Source organism: Nansenia antarctica (genome assembly GCF_963989245.1).
Source record: "Nansenia antarctica genome assembly, chromosome: 10".
Taxonomy (NCBI): Eukaryota; Metazoa; Chordata; class Actinopteri; order Argentiniformes; family Microstomatidae; genus Nansenia; species Nansenia antarctica.
This window is the reverse complement of record NC_137680.1, coordinates 26,851,426-26,865,696: the sequence shown is the minus strand read 5'-3', so window position 1 is coordinate 26,865,696 and position 14,271 is coordinate 26,851,426. Positions and strand designations below refer to the sequence as shown.

The window sequence follows — 14,271 nt, the reverse complement described above, 5'->3', positions numbered from 1 at the left end:
TGTATGCCTGTGTAGGTCACACTTGAAATATGAGCCCTTGGGGCTCAATGTGTTTCTTACCTGTATAAATAAAGGTTAAATAAATAAATAAATAAAAATAACCCTGCTGCAACAAATCTCCAATCCCCAATTTACACGAGATTTACCTTACGTAAAAAAAAAAAAAAAAAAAAAAGTTGTCGTCGGGTCCGGGAAAGACTCATTTTCCCAGAGGCATTGCGGGTCCCCCCCCTCCTCCCCCCTCCCCTCCCTACCATCGCGCCTTCCCTCTCGTCTCGCCTCAGTCACATCTCATCGGTGTTGTTGTTGAAGCTATCTATGATGGCGGCGGCGGGTTGCGGATCAGCAACCTCGGCTGCCCCAGTGGGACTAGTCCCGGGCGGTGGGACCGCCGCTACGCCCAGGGGTCGCTTCCCGGGCCGGCCGTGGACCTCCAGGAGCCGTCTGCGCTCCGAGAAGCGCTGGACCCTGGGCCGGTCAGGGGGGGCAGAGGAAGAGGAGGCTAACCCAGGAGGAGGAGGAGGAGGAGGAGGCCCGACCAGGCCCGGCTCAAGCCTCGGGCTGGCGTTAAACGAGGACCCGTCCCACTTGCGCCTGCTCGGTATAGAGGCCAACCACCAGCGGGTGCACCGGGCGGGGGGGTACAGCTCGAGTGGGAGTGAAGAAGAGGTAAACCCAAACGCTCCAGGAGTTAGTATTTATTTATTTGGCTTCATTTTTTAAATGTAATTAAGTGTTGTTGTATGTGTGTTTGTGTTGCCTGTGTTGTAAAGCTACGCTGGGTTAAGGCATGTGTATGTATGTATGTGTGTATATATATATGGCGTGTAATGTAAGCGAAGTGAGGGTTCAGGGGCTGGAAGTTCTCGGTGTAGCTTAGCATGTTAGCCTCTTCACTGGCGGCTCGTTAGCTAACAAAGAAGGGGCTGGTTAGCTCGCTGATGTTTATATCCAGACTAAAAACCCATCTGTTTAACATGGCCTCCTTTAAACGACTCAACGATTAAATGACGATTATATAACCATTGAAGTCCTTTGAGCCACGCAACGTTTTCAGGAAAAGTGCTCCACAAAATAAAGGTTATTATTATTATGATCTGTGAGCTAAGCTAGTGTGTGTGTGGGGGAAACATGGTTGCATGGTTGTGATCACGACCCAGTAACGCACAGAGGAGGAGGGTTACACTCTCTCTGCTTATAAGCCCCTTATGAGTCCTTTATGAAGCCCCTTATGAAGCCCAGAGGAGGATGTAACGAGGGGGTCTAACTACTCATATATTTAGCTAGCTATGCTTGACACTGCAGAACAGAGGGCTGTTTTCACGCTCTTCGAAGCGAAGCTGGACATTTTGACGCAGTCACACAGATCTGATGCAGTGTGTTTTCACTCATTGGGAGGGAAAACTGACCACGATGATGAGAGGTGCTTAGTGAAACCGGTAGTAGTGGTTATATGTGGTCATGTTGAGAGATACATGCAGCTCGTGGAGGTACGAGTCGCCAAACCCGCCAGTGTTTGCATGCACGATGCTCTCCACAAGTCTCATAGTATTTTTTTTTTTTATGTAGCCTATGTTATGTAATAGTCTAATCGAGATAACTAGTAGGCCGATTTTGCATGCATTAAAACTTAAAAAACGATACATACCGCAAGTGGGGAAGCCCACCCATGTTGGTAGTGACTGCTGGCTTAGTGCAGCCATTCATATTTTTTTTTATGTACAGTAGTGCATGTAGTTTGTAGTGGTGTGTGTGGCCCACACGCCCCCTCCCCCCCACCCACCCATCTCAGTGCACGGGCATGACTGGGTAAATTGCCTCCTGGTAATCTCGATCTGTTCATGGATGGCGAGGCTGTTACCTGCTGGGGTAGTTTGTAGTTTGGGAGATGGGCATGGTCTGTTTGTGCTGTCCTAATGATTAACCCAGCTATACGAGTGTATCCTTGCGTTTAAACTAACTTCCATCCATGTTATTGGTTTTGCAATGGCTTGTAATGTGGTCACCACGCAATCTTAACCAGTCCACTGCTGCTGTTGGATTACAATGCAATTGTTTTATAGGATAGGATAAACTTGGTGGAAAATGGTCTCAGACACACAATACTGCGATGTACAGTTTATGCTTAATAGCTACTACTATTCTTACTGTCGTCTCCAGCAGTGGACGATGTTGGAGATGTTGAAAAATCAGAGGATGGGCTTATTGTAATTGTAATGCATGCCGGTGTGTGACACCGTTCCTCATTCCGTTCCATGCCTTACAATGATCCCGTCCTCCTATTTATTTCGACCTCCACCAGCGTCCCCCGCTGTGATTTTTGCATATATGCAAAAACAAGGTTGAATACATTACCTGAAGGATTAATTACCTGTGCTTGTTAACCAGGGAGAAGATTTCCCTGGATTTGAATCTGAAGGAAAAGGCTACAAGGGGCCTCTACGACCTAGACTCCACCCCTCCAAAGGTGAGTGATTATTCTGCTCCACGTGGTCGGCTGTGGCGCAGGAGGTAGAGCCGCTGTCTAACGGTCGCAAGATCGGCGGTTCGAGCCCCGGCTGGCCACGAAGTGTCCTTGGGCAAGAAACTGAACCCCGAAATTGCTCCCAGTGAGCGGGCTGGTGCCTTGCATGGTAGCTTGCCTCCATTGGTGTGTGAATGTGTGTGAATGGGTGAATGAGAGGCCGTTGTAAAGCGCTTTGGATAAAGGCGCTATATAAGTCAGTACATTTACCATTTACATTTACGTGGTCCACTCCCCCCCCCCCCCCTTCCACCTCTCTGTTATATGATTGCACTACTAAACATAGCATTGCCAGCAATTTCACAGTCAAGTTGTCATGATTACATAAGTACAAGATACAAAGCTACAACTGTAAAACAGATGCCTGTAGTGTTCTCTTTACAACCTGTCCAGCTGAGAATGGCTGTTATCCTTCTGGGTGTTTTCTGCTGAGTGTTTTTAGCTGATATCATCTTATGGAGCCGATCCACTGGTACCGGCATCGTCATTACTGTGTTATTATGTGGAACCAAGTGGTGTTACTACGACAACCTAGCACCAACGTTACCTGGTGGAGCTTGTTATAATTAAGCCTTATTCATTGGTTAAGTCTGTGTAATATCTGTGTAATAATAATTACATATTATTAATATAATTACGTTATATAATTTTAAACCTAATCGTCTCTGTACTGTGAATTAAAGTGCTGTCAATCAGAAGTTTGAAGGCAATGAAAGTGATGCCAATCTAAAGCATACATTTTGGGCCGTTTTCACAGACGAGGCTACAGCCTCTTCCCGGACTAAATCACACTTTCAATGTAAAATCTCTATTGAAGATGCTTTTTTAAGTCTAGGATTGGGCTTAAGCCCTGTTAGTGAAAACAGCCCTTTGTTTCTTAGTACAGGTAACCTACCAGCCCTTATTCTCCTCATTGATGATAAAAAACTATATTGTGTTTCTGTGTAGGTGATCCTGTCAAAACCAAATCCAAACGGATACGAGAGAAGCCCCCTCCTCTTGCAGGCTCCCCAGCGGGGGCCACGGCCGCGCCTCCAGCTCCAGAGGAAGATGCTGAAACCCAGGAAGCCTACAGCCCAACCCCGCCCCTCGACGCTGAGCCTGTCATGGACAGCAAGAAGGGTTCCAAAAGCAGGCACCACTCGAACACCACAGCTAAGGAGAAACGTCCCACGAAAAACGGAGCGTCGTCAACCGCCGCACCGAGGATTACCATCAAGCTGGTGGCCAAAAAGACAGTCGCGGGGAAGGAGAAGGCGGGAGGGCGTCAGAAATCTGTGAAGAAGCTGAAGATAAAAGGGTTTCAGTTTCAGTCGAAAGCCAAGAAGGCCGACCAAGACGACGAGCAGCAGATCTCCAGCGCCCACGTCAAGTTAAAGACGGAACCGCAGGCCGCCGACGAGGCCGCCGCGCACCTGAACGGCACCGAGGACGAGGGAGGGGGCGTGGCCACGCCGGCCAGGCGCCGCGGGAGGTCCGCCTCCAAGCCTGCGGAACCCAGCCCCGCGCCCCCGAGCGGCGGCGGGGCGGCAGCCAAAGTTGAGGTTGACGACCAAAAACCGCAGGGCGGCCGAAAATCGACACGCAAACAACACGACATTGCACTGGAAGGTAGGGATGCGGGGGAGACGGAAACGGACGTTCAGAAGAAATTCAAACTGAAAGAGAAACGTGTAGCAGAGGTTAGCACTGAAGTCAATAAACTGGTGATCCGGAGGAGAAGCAGAAGCAGTAACCCGCGGGCCCCAGCAGTTGGGGGGGGAGGACGCCTTGTAACAGAGCCAGAAAACCAGAGCAGCAATAAAGTCAGTCTGGCGGAGTCGTTGCTAGAAGTGTCCAGGATAGAGGAGGCCAAATCGACCTCCAGGAAGAGCAGGCGTAAACAAAGCAAGACCCTAAAAGGCCCTAAAGAAGATCAGCATCAGAAGGTGACAGAAATTCACCTCCCGTTAACCACAGATCCCGACAAACCGGCCGTCGAACCCGACGAGGGCCGTCCCTTTAAAGGCGACAAGGACGCGGGGGTGAAACTGAAGCTGATCAGGGTTAGAAACCCCAAGTTGGACCGCCCCCGGTCTAGAGAAAAGCGCAAGAAACGGAGCAAGTTTGTGTGGACGCTCACACTGGTGAAGGGGAAGATCAAGGCCTCCTCATCCTCCCCGGTGCGGGAGTCTGGAGGTGACGTGAAGGACGCAGAGGGGCGGGGGAACACTACTGAGGAGGATAAAGCCTCTCTCTCCACCCCCCCCAGCGTGACCGAGGGCCCAGAGAACGTGGAGAAGAGGGAGGCCAGCAATGATGACAACGACGCCCCCCCGGGAGAGAGAGAACACACAGCTAGTGATGAGAAGTCCTCCAGCCCGAAGCTTGAGGAGATCACTTCCCAGGAGGACCAGGCCTCTGTTCAGGTGGAGGTGGAACAGGTAACAACCTTAAAGTTATTTTACCTTTCAATAAACTTGAACCTTCCAGGCTGGTTAGTTAGTAGTGGCGCGAGACCAGTAGGGGGTAGTGGTGGCCTAGTGGATAGTGAGTTGAACTGGTAATCAGAAGGTCATGGGTTTAAATCCCACCTGGGAAAGACCACCACTAGTGTGCCATTGAGTAAGGCACTTAGCCCTAAATTACTCCAGGGAGACTGTCCCTGTAATCTCTAATTGTAAGTTGCTTTGGATAAAAGCGTGTGCTAAATGGGTAAAATGTAGTGTAAATGCTGTTAGGAACAAATTCTTATTTACAACAATGGTCTGGCCTCTCAACCGACAATTGACAATATTGTTTATGGTGTCATTTTGTACTATAATAATGTTTTAATTGTTATTAGTTAATTGTACCTGTAATTCAGCCTGTGGCTGTTATATGGACAACTACAAAATTTAAAAAACAAATAACTGACAACATTCTCTCTTCTCCTTCTCACCCACAGGAGGCTCCTCAAACCGACAACGGGGATGTCATCACAAAGGTCGTTCCACCCCTTCAAATTAAAAAGGTCTCCTCACCGGGTAAACGTAATCGCTCAAAGCCATCCTTCTTGATTCAGCAAGCTAGTCCAGCCTCTGAAGAGAAAGAGGTCGTCACAAAAGATCCAAGTGAGATCCTGGAGGAGAAAACCACGCCGTCGGAGGAGAAAACCTCTCCTGCGAACGGTAAAGCTGTGCCGGTCCCCAGAGTGCGGAGGAGAACACTGAAGAAGCGAGGCTGTCATAAACCGTGGACAACCCAGAAGCGCAAGGTTACGAGTCCTAACGCCGATGAAGAACCTCCAGAGGAAACACCCGCTGAAGGTCCACAACAAACGAAGACCCCCGCCGAGGATCCTCCAGAGGAGCCTGCTGAGGAACCCCCGCAGATGCCTACCAGTGAAGCAGAGCTGAAGACCGAAGATCCAGAAGAAGAGGCAGAAGTTCCACCATTGCCTGAGGTTGTCTCCAAACCTAGCAGGAGAACATCTACCAGCCCAGTCTCCAAACCTAGCAGGAGAACATCTACCAGCCCAGTCTCCAAACCTAGGAGGAGAACATCTACCAGCCCTGTCTCCAAACCTAACAGGAGAACATCTACCAGCCCTGTCTCCAAACCTAACAGGAGAACATCTACCAGCCCTGTCTCCAAACCTAACAGGAGAAGATCTACCAGCCCTGTCTCGAAACCCAGCAGGAGAAGATCTACCAGCCCTTTGTCTAAACCGAGGAGGAAAAGATCTACTAGCTTGTCGGTGAGGAAGAGGTCAGCTCAAAGGAGGAAGACGCCGGCGGTGCCAGAGCCGGCCGATACTCCGCTGACCGCTGAGTTGGAGCTAGCTCTGCCTGCACCTGTGGCCATGGCCTACACCCAACTGAAGGTGAAGGAGGAGGAGCCAGAGCCGGAGCTAGAGGCGGAGCCAACGGAGAGCAGCGGAGTTGTGGTGTTGTTGGACGACCCCGTAGCCGAAGACACGAAACCACGCATCCGTAAAAGTCCGTTCAAACACGGCAAGAAAAGGCGAAGGAACTTACAAGGAAAGTGGTGCAAACAGAAGCAGAAACCGGGAGAGAAAAAGTTAAGACGTCAGGCTATATCGCCCGAAGGCGGGGCAAGTCCGGACGGCGTCGAAGACGATGTTAGCGAAAACATAAAACAGGTCCCCACCTCAAGCCTTAAATTCCTCGGGTCGAAAAGACCCAGATCCCGGCCTAAAACGTTGTCGAAGCAGGTGGAAATGGACCTGACTCAACAACTGTTATTGCAGGACGTGAAAGAGGACACCGTGGACGACGAAGACATGACTTCGGACTCCCTCGACGCCCAGCCGGGCAAATCAAAGTTCGCCAAACACATAAAGCACTTCATCATGCCGGTGGTCAGCGCCCGGTCCTCGCGGGTCATCAAGACCCCGCAGAGGTTCATGGACGACACCGGCATGTCCGTTCTGCCGCGGAGAAACTCCCCCAAGAAAGGACACCAGTTCGGCCTGCACCATCACCCCCGTCCGGGCAGGAAACGAGGCGACGGCATGGGTCGAGAGTTGACCCCTGACCTTCCCATCGACGAGGACGACTTTCTCACAGAGGCCCACCTGGACGTTGACTTGTTTTCTGCTCAGGAGCTCGAAGAGGAAAGCGTCCACGCGGCCGACAGCTTGTCGTTAAGGTCCGGTAAGAGGAAGTCCCTACTGAGGAATCCCAGTTTCAAGTGGCACGTGCCGGGCGAGTCTACTGAGGAGGTCTACACACTGGACAAGACCCTGGAGACCGAGTACGAGTCTTTACTGTTATCCAAAGAATTCCAAATGACGTCCGGCGACGGCGACCCGTCGAAAAAAACCGCCGACCCCGCCGTGCTGAGCGTTCCGAAAAAGCCGCGGCTCCCGATATTCAGCAAGTCGCAAAAACAGTCTCACCTCAAGATCTACAAGCGACTGAAGAAGTTACACCCAGGACTCCCCAGGAAGAGGAGGAAGAGCCCGGTGGTGGACGAGGTCCGTAGCAGCGCAGTGCTCCAGACCCCCCCGGTCGACGTGGCCGAAGGTCTGGACGACGAGGTCCAGAGCATCAGCCTGAGGAAACGAACCACCAATCCCCCGAAATTTAAGTCCAAGATCAAGATCGAGGATCTGGATTCTCCGGGAGTCGTGAGGAAAGTGTCTGTGTGCGTCAGGACGTTGAATTCTAAATTCCTGACGTTTCAGTTCGGAGAGCAGGCGGAGCTGATGGAGGAGGACCAGGCGAAAGCTGCAGCTTTTCTCTCAGGTGAGAACAGGTGTTGTTATTTATGTTAGTTTGCTTGTTTTCATATGACTGCGTTGTTTGTTTGTAAACATAGATGGCATGTAACAGGGGACACCCCAATGTGGCACTGGAGTGCATTATCATAAAGGTTATGTTTATTTTGAGATTAATAAAAACGTTTATTCATGTCAAAATACCCCGCCCCCGTCCCCAAAAAAGAAACCTGGCAAAAAAAAGGGGGACATAACACACTCACTTTTGCTTTTAACCACAATGTCGTTGTCAATCAAAGAGAGTTACTCTATCATTACTAAATGTTTAATTTGCTCCCAAGTGTTTACATAGTGGAGCCAAGTCGACAAGGTGGCACAGCACCCCTGTCTATAGAGAACCCAGATACCTTACACTATCTTGTATCGCTCTCATCATCACTTAACCTTACCCTAGACAGTTAAGATCACTTAACCTTACCCTAGACAGTTAAGTGGTGTAATTAATTAATTAATTGGATTCATCAAGGTAAGTAAGTAAGTAATGTTTATTTATATAGCACATTTTGCAACGACAAAAACAGCCTCCCAACAGAAAAAACGAAACAACAGTGCAGAAATGAAAGTACAAAAAGTGCAGTGTCGGGGACAACAACAGGGTTGCCAGATGGGATTGACAATTTACAGTCTAACCAGTCTATAACCGCTAAATCCAGTAGCCCATTCGGCGGTAACCTGCCCCATCTGGCAACCCTGGACAACAAGGTGCTCAAAGCACTTTGCTCTTGGATGCGGGAGGAAACTCACCTCACCTCATCCCCCCACAAAATGTGCTTGACTACTTTGGTCTCTCCCAGAAGCAGGCAAGCTGGAGCCCGAGGAGCTGGATCTTGACCGGGGGGCGCAGGAGGACCGCGGGCTGGCGGAGGAGAAGGGGAGCTCCCAGAGGGTCCGCCTGACGGGCGCCAATAAGCGGATGTTCAACCTGCTGAAGAAGGCCAAGGTGCAGCTCATCAAGATCGACCAGCAGAAACAGCTCAAGTCCTCAGGGGTGAGGAAAGGCTGGAGCCTTTATGGTTTATGGTTTACTTTATGGTCACATTTACCTCACTTTTTTATTTTTTTATTTTTTTACATCCTTATGAGACTTCTTTTTCACACCTGTTTCATAATAATCGACATATTGTGGCTCCCTCAACTGTTGTTATTACATGGTTATAGATAGTCAAATGCACCATCTAGCCTAATCCATGCGATTTTCCGATTTTAAACCCATTGGGATATAAAAATGCAACGCTGGGGGTGCTTAGTGAAACAGCTCAAGTCCTCAGGGTTGAGGAAAGGCTTGATTATGATCACATTTACCTCACTTTTTACCTCACTTTTATCTTTGTAATATCCATATGAGACTTCTTTTCAAACCTGTTTCATAATAATCAACATATTGTGTTATGTCTCCCACAATTGTTGTTATTATTACATGGTTATAGATAGTCAAATGCACCGTCATTTAAATATCCAGGGTTCATTTGAAAAAGAGACTACTGTCTCAATATGACAACCCTGGATAAATAAAGGATTAATAATAAAAACAATCTAATCCATGCGATTTTCCCTGATTAAACCCATTGGGATATAAAAATGCGACGCTGGGGGTGCTTAGCGGTGTAGCATGCTAATAACTGTGCATACTGTATAACCGCAGTGTTCCTGGTTTGATTCTGACCCTCGACATATCCTGCATGTCATCCCTCCTCTCTCTCACCCATTGTGCTGTTTCTGGTGCTATTCCCAATCAGCCCATCTTGATCATCAGATTAGATTAGATTCAACTTTATTGTTATTGCAGAGTACGAGACAACAGAATGCAGTTTAGCATCTAACCAGGAGTGCAAATAGTGTGATAGTGCTAAGACATGATAGTGTAGATATACAGGGCAAAGACATGGTATGCTATGAAACGATATGTACGGTCATGAAATGATAAATACAGTAAGATAAGTACAGTAGGTAGTAGGTATTTACAAGAGATGGATAACAGTAAGATCATGGTATGATATGTACAGTATGAAGGTGCGGTTGTGGCTCAGGAGGTAGAGCCAGGGTCTAATGATCGCATGGTTATTATAGTATGATGATTATAGTATGATGTGTACAGTATGGTAGTTACAGTATGATGTGTACAGTATGGTAGTTATAGTATGATGTGTACAGTATGGTAGTTATAGTATGGTAGTTATGGTATGATGTGTACAGTATGATAGTTATAGTATGATGTGTACAGTATGGTAGTTATGGTATGATATGTACAGTATTCAGTGTTTCCTCTATATGCATTTATTCGTGGCGGGCCGCCACAAATGAATTTCCTCCGCCACTAATTGATTCAGACAGTCCACTTTGATTCAGGCTGCGCAGAAAGGCAGCGAGTTATTATGACCGGAGAACAGAAAAAAAGCAGATTGAAGCTAGATTTAGGCCGCTTCCAGACCAACATTTCGTTACGATTTAGGGCGTAGTTATTTACAATATGTTACAATGTTGCAATTAACCTCGTCGTTTGTGTTCGCACTGCAATCGAGACTGAATCGCTCTCAACAGGCGCGCGGCGCGAGGCGACGCGCTTTCAAAACAGTTTTGTGATTGGTCCGAATTTAGCAGGACAGAACGCCGCGCGCGAAAGACAACCGCTCCGCCACTAATGTGAAAAATCCTGGAGGAAACACTGAGTATGGTAGTTATGGTATAATATGGACAGTTATGGTAGTTCTAGTATGATATGTCGGGGTATAATATGTACAATTATGATATGTAGAGGTATTATAGAGTTATGATGTGTACAGATATAGTATGGTAGTTATAATATGATGTTATATGAAGGTGTTGACAGTTATTGTATGATGTTATATGAAGGTGTTGACAGTTATAGTATGATGTTATATGAAGGTATTACCGTATTTTCCGCACTATAAGGCGCACCGGATTATAAGGCGCACCTTCAATGAATGGCCTATTTTAGAACTGTTTTCATATACAGGGCGCACCGGATTATAAGGCGCATAGAATAGATACTGCAGTCAAACGTTTGACTGGGGTTGCGTTACGCCCAAGCTCCACCTACTGCGTTGCGTCACCTCTCCATCGGTGTTGTGTCAACTTCCCGTTGTCCAAGCTCCACCTGAGCGTTGTCACCGTCAACGTTCTACCTGCTCCACTGTCAAAAATATATATTTTTCCACCTCAAGTATCAGCCGTTCGTCATCCATTTTTGCAACAAGCGTCAAGGACCTGCGGTGATTCACAGCTGACTCGCGTGAATAGCAATTCGCAATAGCTGCAACCACGAGATATAGAGTAGTTAGCTACAAGCATTTTCAATCTGCTATTATCTCTATTAGTGGATTAACCGCTGTGGTGATTTAACAGCTGATAAAAATACATCAAGTAGACTACAAACAGAGCAAAACAACACCAGAAAACAACCAATAGGCTATACAATTATAACCAACAACCAATATGTGACAGCTCCTGGTGAAATGTGCAACGTACTTTTTCAGTTTTTACACATGCTTAAACTACAGATTGTAAGCTTTCAAATGATGTGTCATACATTCAAATCAGAGAAAGATTGAACACGACAGGCGTATTTGAATGTTGGTTCACCTCAAACACTGAATGGGAGAAAAGTGACTGACCAAACCACAACAAACGCTGCTAGCGGCTAACAGCTAACAAAACACATCGCTACAAAGGTCTAAACTGTATTTTAATAACATGACAGCATACTGGGAGAACATCGACATGCTAAAAACACATAACTACACATAACTAGATGAACACACAGTTCTTGCTTTTGAACACGAGCTAAAACGAAACTTTGTTTACAAGTCAACCCTCCCTTACCGGTAGCCTCCGGCAAACGAGAATAATGAATCCAATACACAAATGCTAAGTGTTTAGTGATCGTTAAACTGTTGTTTATTATATCGAGTGGGTACTTTAAAACTTCAAGTTGAAAGCACCAAGAATCTCACTTTGTTCCCTCGGAAACTCTGTTTAGTCTTCTTTACTTGGGGTCTTACACAAGTGGTGTGGGACTGTGAGTAAGCACAGTATACCGGTGTTTACTGATTACCGTAATGCTGCAAGCGGTGCGGCTTTGTAGTTTACCAGTCGTACTGAAACATTTTGACAGAGCGCCTTGAGCGCCGTGTACAACCAGTATGGATCAACAAATTAACCAATTGATCCATATATAAGGCGCTCCGGGTTATAAGGCGCACTGTCGTTTTTTTTTAAAATTAAAGGCTTTTAAGTGCGCCTTATAGTGCGGAAAATACGGTATGTTATATGAAGGTATTGACACAGTTATAGTATCAGTGTTTCCTCTATATGCATTTATTCGTGGCGGGCCGCCACGAATACATTTTCTCCGCCACTAATTGATTCAGTCCACTTTATGACCGGAGAACAGAAAAAAAATCAGATTGAAGCTAGTTTAGGCTGCTTTCATTTCGTTCAGATTTAGGATGTAGTAAGTTACAATATGTTACAATGTTGCAATTAACCTCGCGCTTGCAAAACAGTTTTGTGATTGGTCCGAATTTAGCGGCACCTTTGGATTTCTGGAAATCCCGTACCTCTCTCTTCGCCCGTCGCCCGTCCCTTTAATCCCGTAAGCGTATCCTAATCGAAAATGCAACATCATCAGCGACGACCTTGGGTTCTTGCATTTACTGCTGTTCTCTGGTTCATGTTCTTATACCAGTGCTCACTATAGAGTATTTTAAATGAACATTCGTAATGTAGTCTAGTCTCTGATGTTCATGGTCAACTAAATCAGGCGATTTTGTGAAACAAATAATGTTCCCGAGCAGCCTCGCATCTAACGCTAGCTTCGAACTATTCATAGCATAAACGTTGGTAAATGTCACAAACGACACAGTATTGGCAGGGGGAAAGAAGGGGAGTTGAATTATTATTGACAACAGATTTACATGCTGGAAAAACATGCAGCTAAAATTCAGGGAACATTTGGACAATAAGAGACACAACGGAGCTGTGGTCGCGTGGTCTAATTACAGGGCAATATGCGTGGGAAAAAATAATCTATTGTCTCCCAAATCACCACGAACAGAACGGCGGAGGTACGGGTAAACAGGGCACATTTAAAAAAAATTTTTTGCCACCCTCTATTTTTCGGTGAAATTACGTCTTTGTATTGAGCGCCAGTGCGTGTTGCATACACTACGCGCGCGAAAAAAGAACACTCCGCCACTAATGTGAAAAATCCTGGAGGAAACACTGATATTATATGAAGGTATGATGTTATATGAAGGTATGATATTATATGAAGGTATGATGTTATATGAAGGTATGATGTTATATGAAGGTATGATGTTATATGAAGGTATGATGTTATATGAAGGTATTGACGCAGCAGCGTTGTGTTCAGCTCCTGGCCGGGCCTGTGGGCGTCATGGCGACCAGAGACCCGGAAGGGAAGAGACCCAGGAGGAAACCGAAGCAGCTGCCCGCCGCCGCCTTCCCTGAGGACGTCCAGCCTCAGCACGGACAGGTGAGGGGGGGGTGTGTGTGTGTCTGTCTGTCTGTGTACGTGCGTGTGCGTGTGTGTGTGTACGTGTGTACGTGTACCTACGTGTGTGTTTTATGTGTGTGTGTATGTACGTGTACCTACGTGTGTGTGTGTGTATGTGTGTGTGTCTGTCTGTCTTTGTATGTGCGTACGTGTGTGTGTGTGTGTGTGTGTGTCTGTCTGTCTGTCTGTCTGTGTATGTGCGTATGTGTGTGTGTGTGTGTGTGTTCGTGTTCCTACGTGTGTGTTTTACGTGTGTGTGTGTACGTGTGTACGTGTGTACGTGTACGTACGTGTGTGTTTTATGTGTGTGTGTGTGTGTTCGTGTACCTACGTGTGTGTTTTGTGTGTGTGTGTGTACGTGTACCTACGTATGTGTGTGTTTTGTGTGTGTGTGTGTGTGTGTACGTGTACCTACGTGTGTGTTTTGTGTGTGTGTACGTGTACCTACGTGTGTGTGTGTGTGTGTACACAACTCCCCAGGGTTTCTGGACAGCGTGATCACAACCCGCCCTGCGTTTATTCACCTCAAAATGCGTAAAAAAGGGGTGAACTGAAATCACAGAGGGACATCGTAACGCCTTCTGCTTCCGTTTTTTTTTTTTTGCAGCGGTGCCATTGGCTTTCAAGGACAGTTCCTCTTGTCATTACTGGATATATAGTTTAACTTGGCTGGAAACGTTATCTATATATATGCTCCTCCACAAAGCCCACAGTGTGGAGCAGTGCCACTCTCGCGTTGCCATGACGATCTGGAAAACTGGGTCTCGCTTTTTAGGGGAGGCTGGCGGAGGTGGAAACGGGGGGGAGGACGGGGCTCATTGGGATGTATGGAAGGAGGGATGGTTTCACACACACACACACACACCCCGCCCCCCCCCCCTCCCCCTGCCGTTGCTGTGTGTTTAATAGGATAAACGTTAATGTCCCAGAGAGTGCCGTAATAGGCTT

At 47.2% G+C, this 14,271-nt stretch overlaps 1 protein-coding gene across 1 annotated transcript in view; it reads left to right on the top strand.

Annotated features, from left to right (window-relative positions):
• Positions 1–318: 318 nt before the first annotated feature.
• kmt2bb (lysine (K)-specific methyltransferase 2Bb) overlaps positions 319–14,271 on the top strand; it is a gene marked incomplete at both ends in the record, with an annotated part of 57,385 nt that continues 43,432 nt past the window's right edge. The window contains 6 exon segments of the mRNA XM_080541140.1: positions 319–669; positions 2,389–2,467; positions 3,473–4,947; positions 5,451–7,755; positions 8,582–8,775; positions 13,180–13,302. Coding sequence (XP_080397266.1) covers positions 319–669; positions 2,389–2,467; positions 3,473–4,947; positions 5,451–7,755; positions 8,582–8,775; positions 13,180–13,302 — 4,527 coding nt within the window.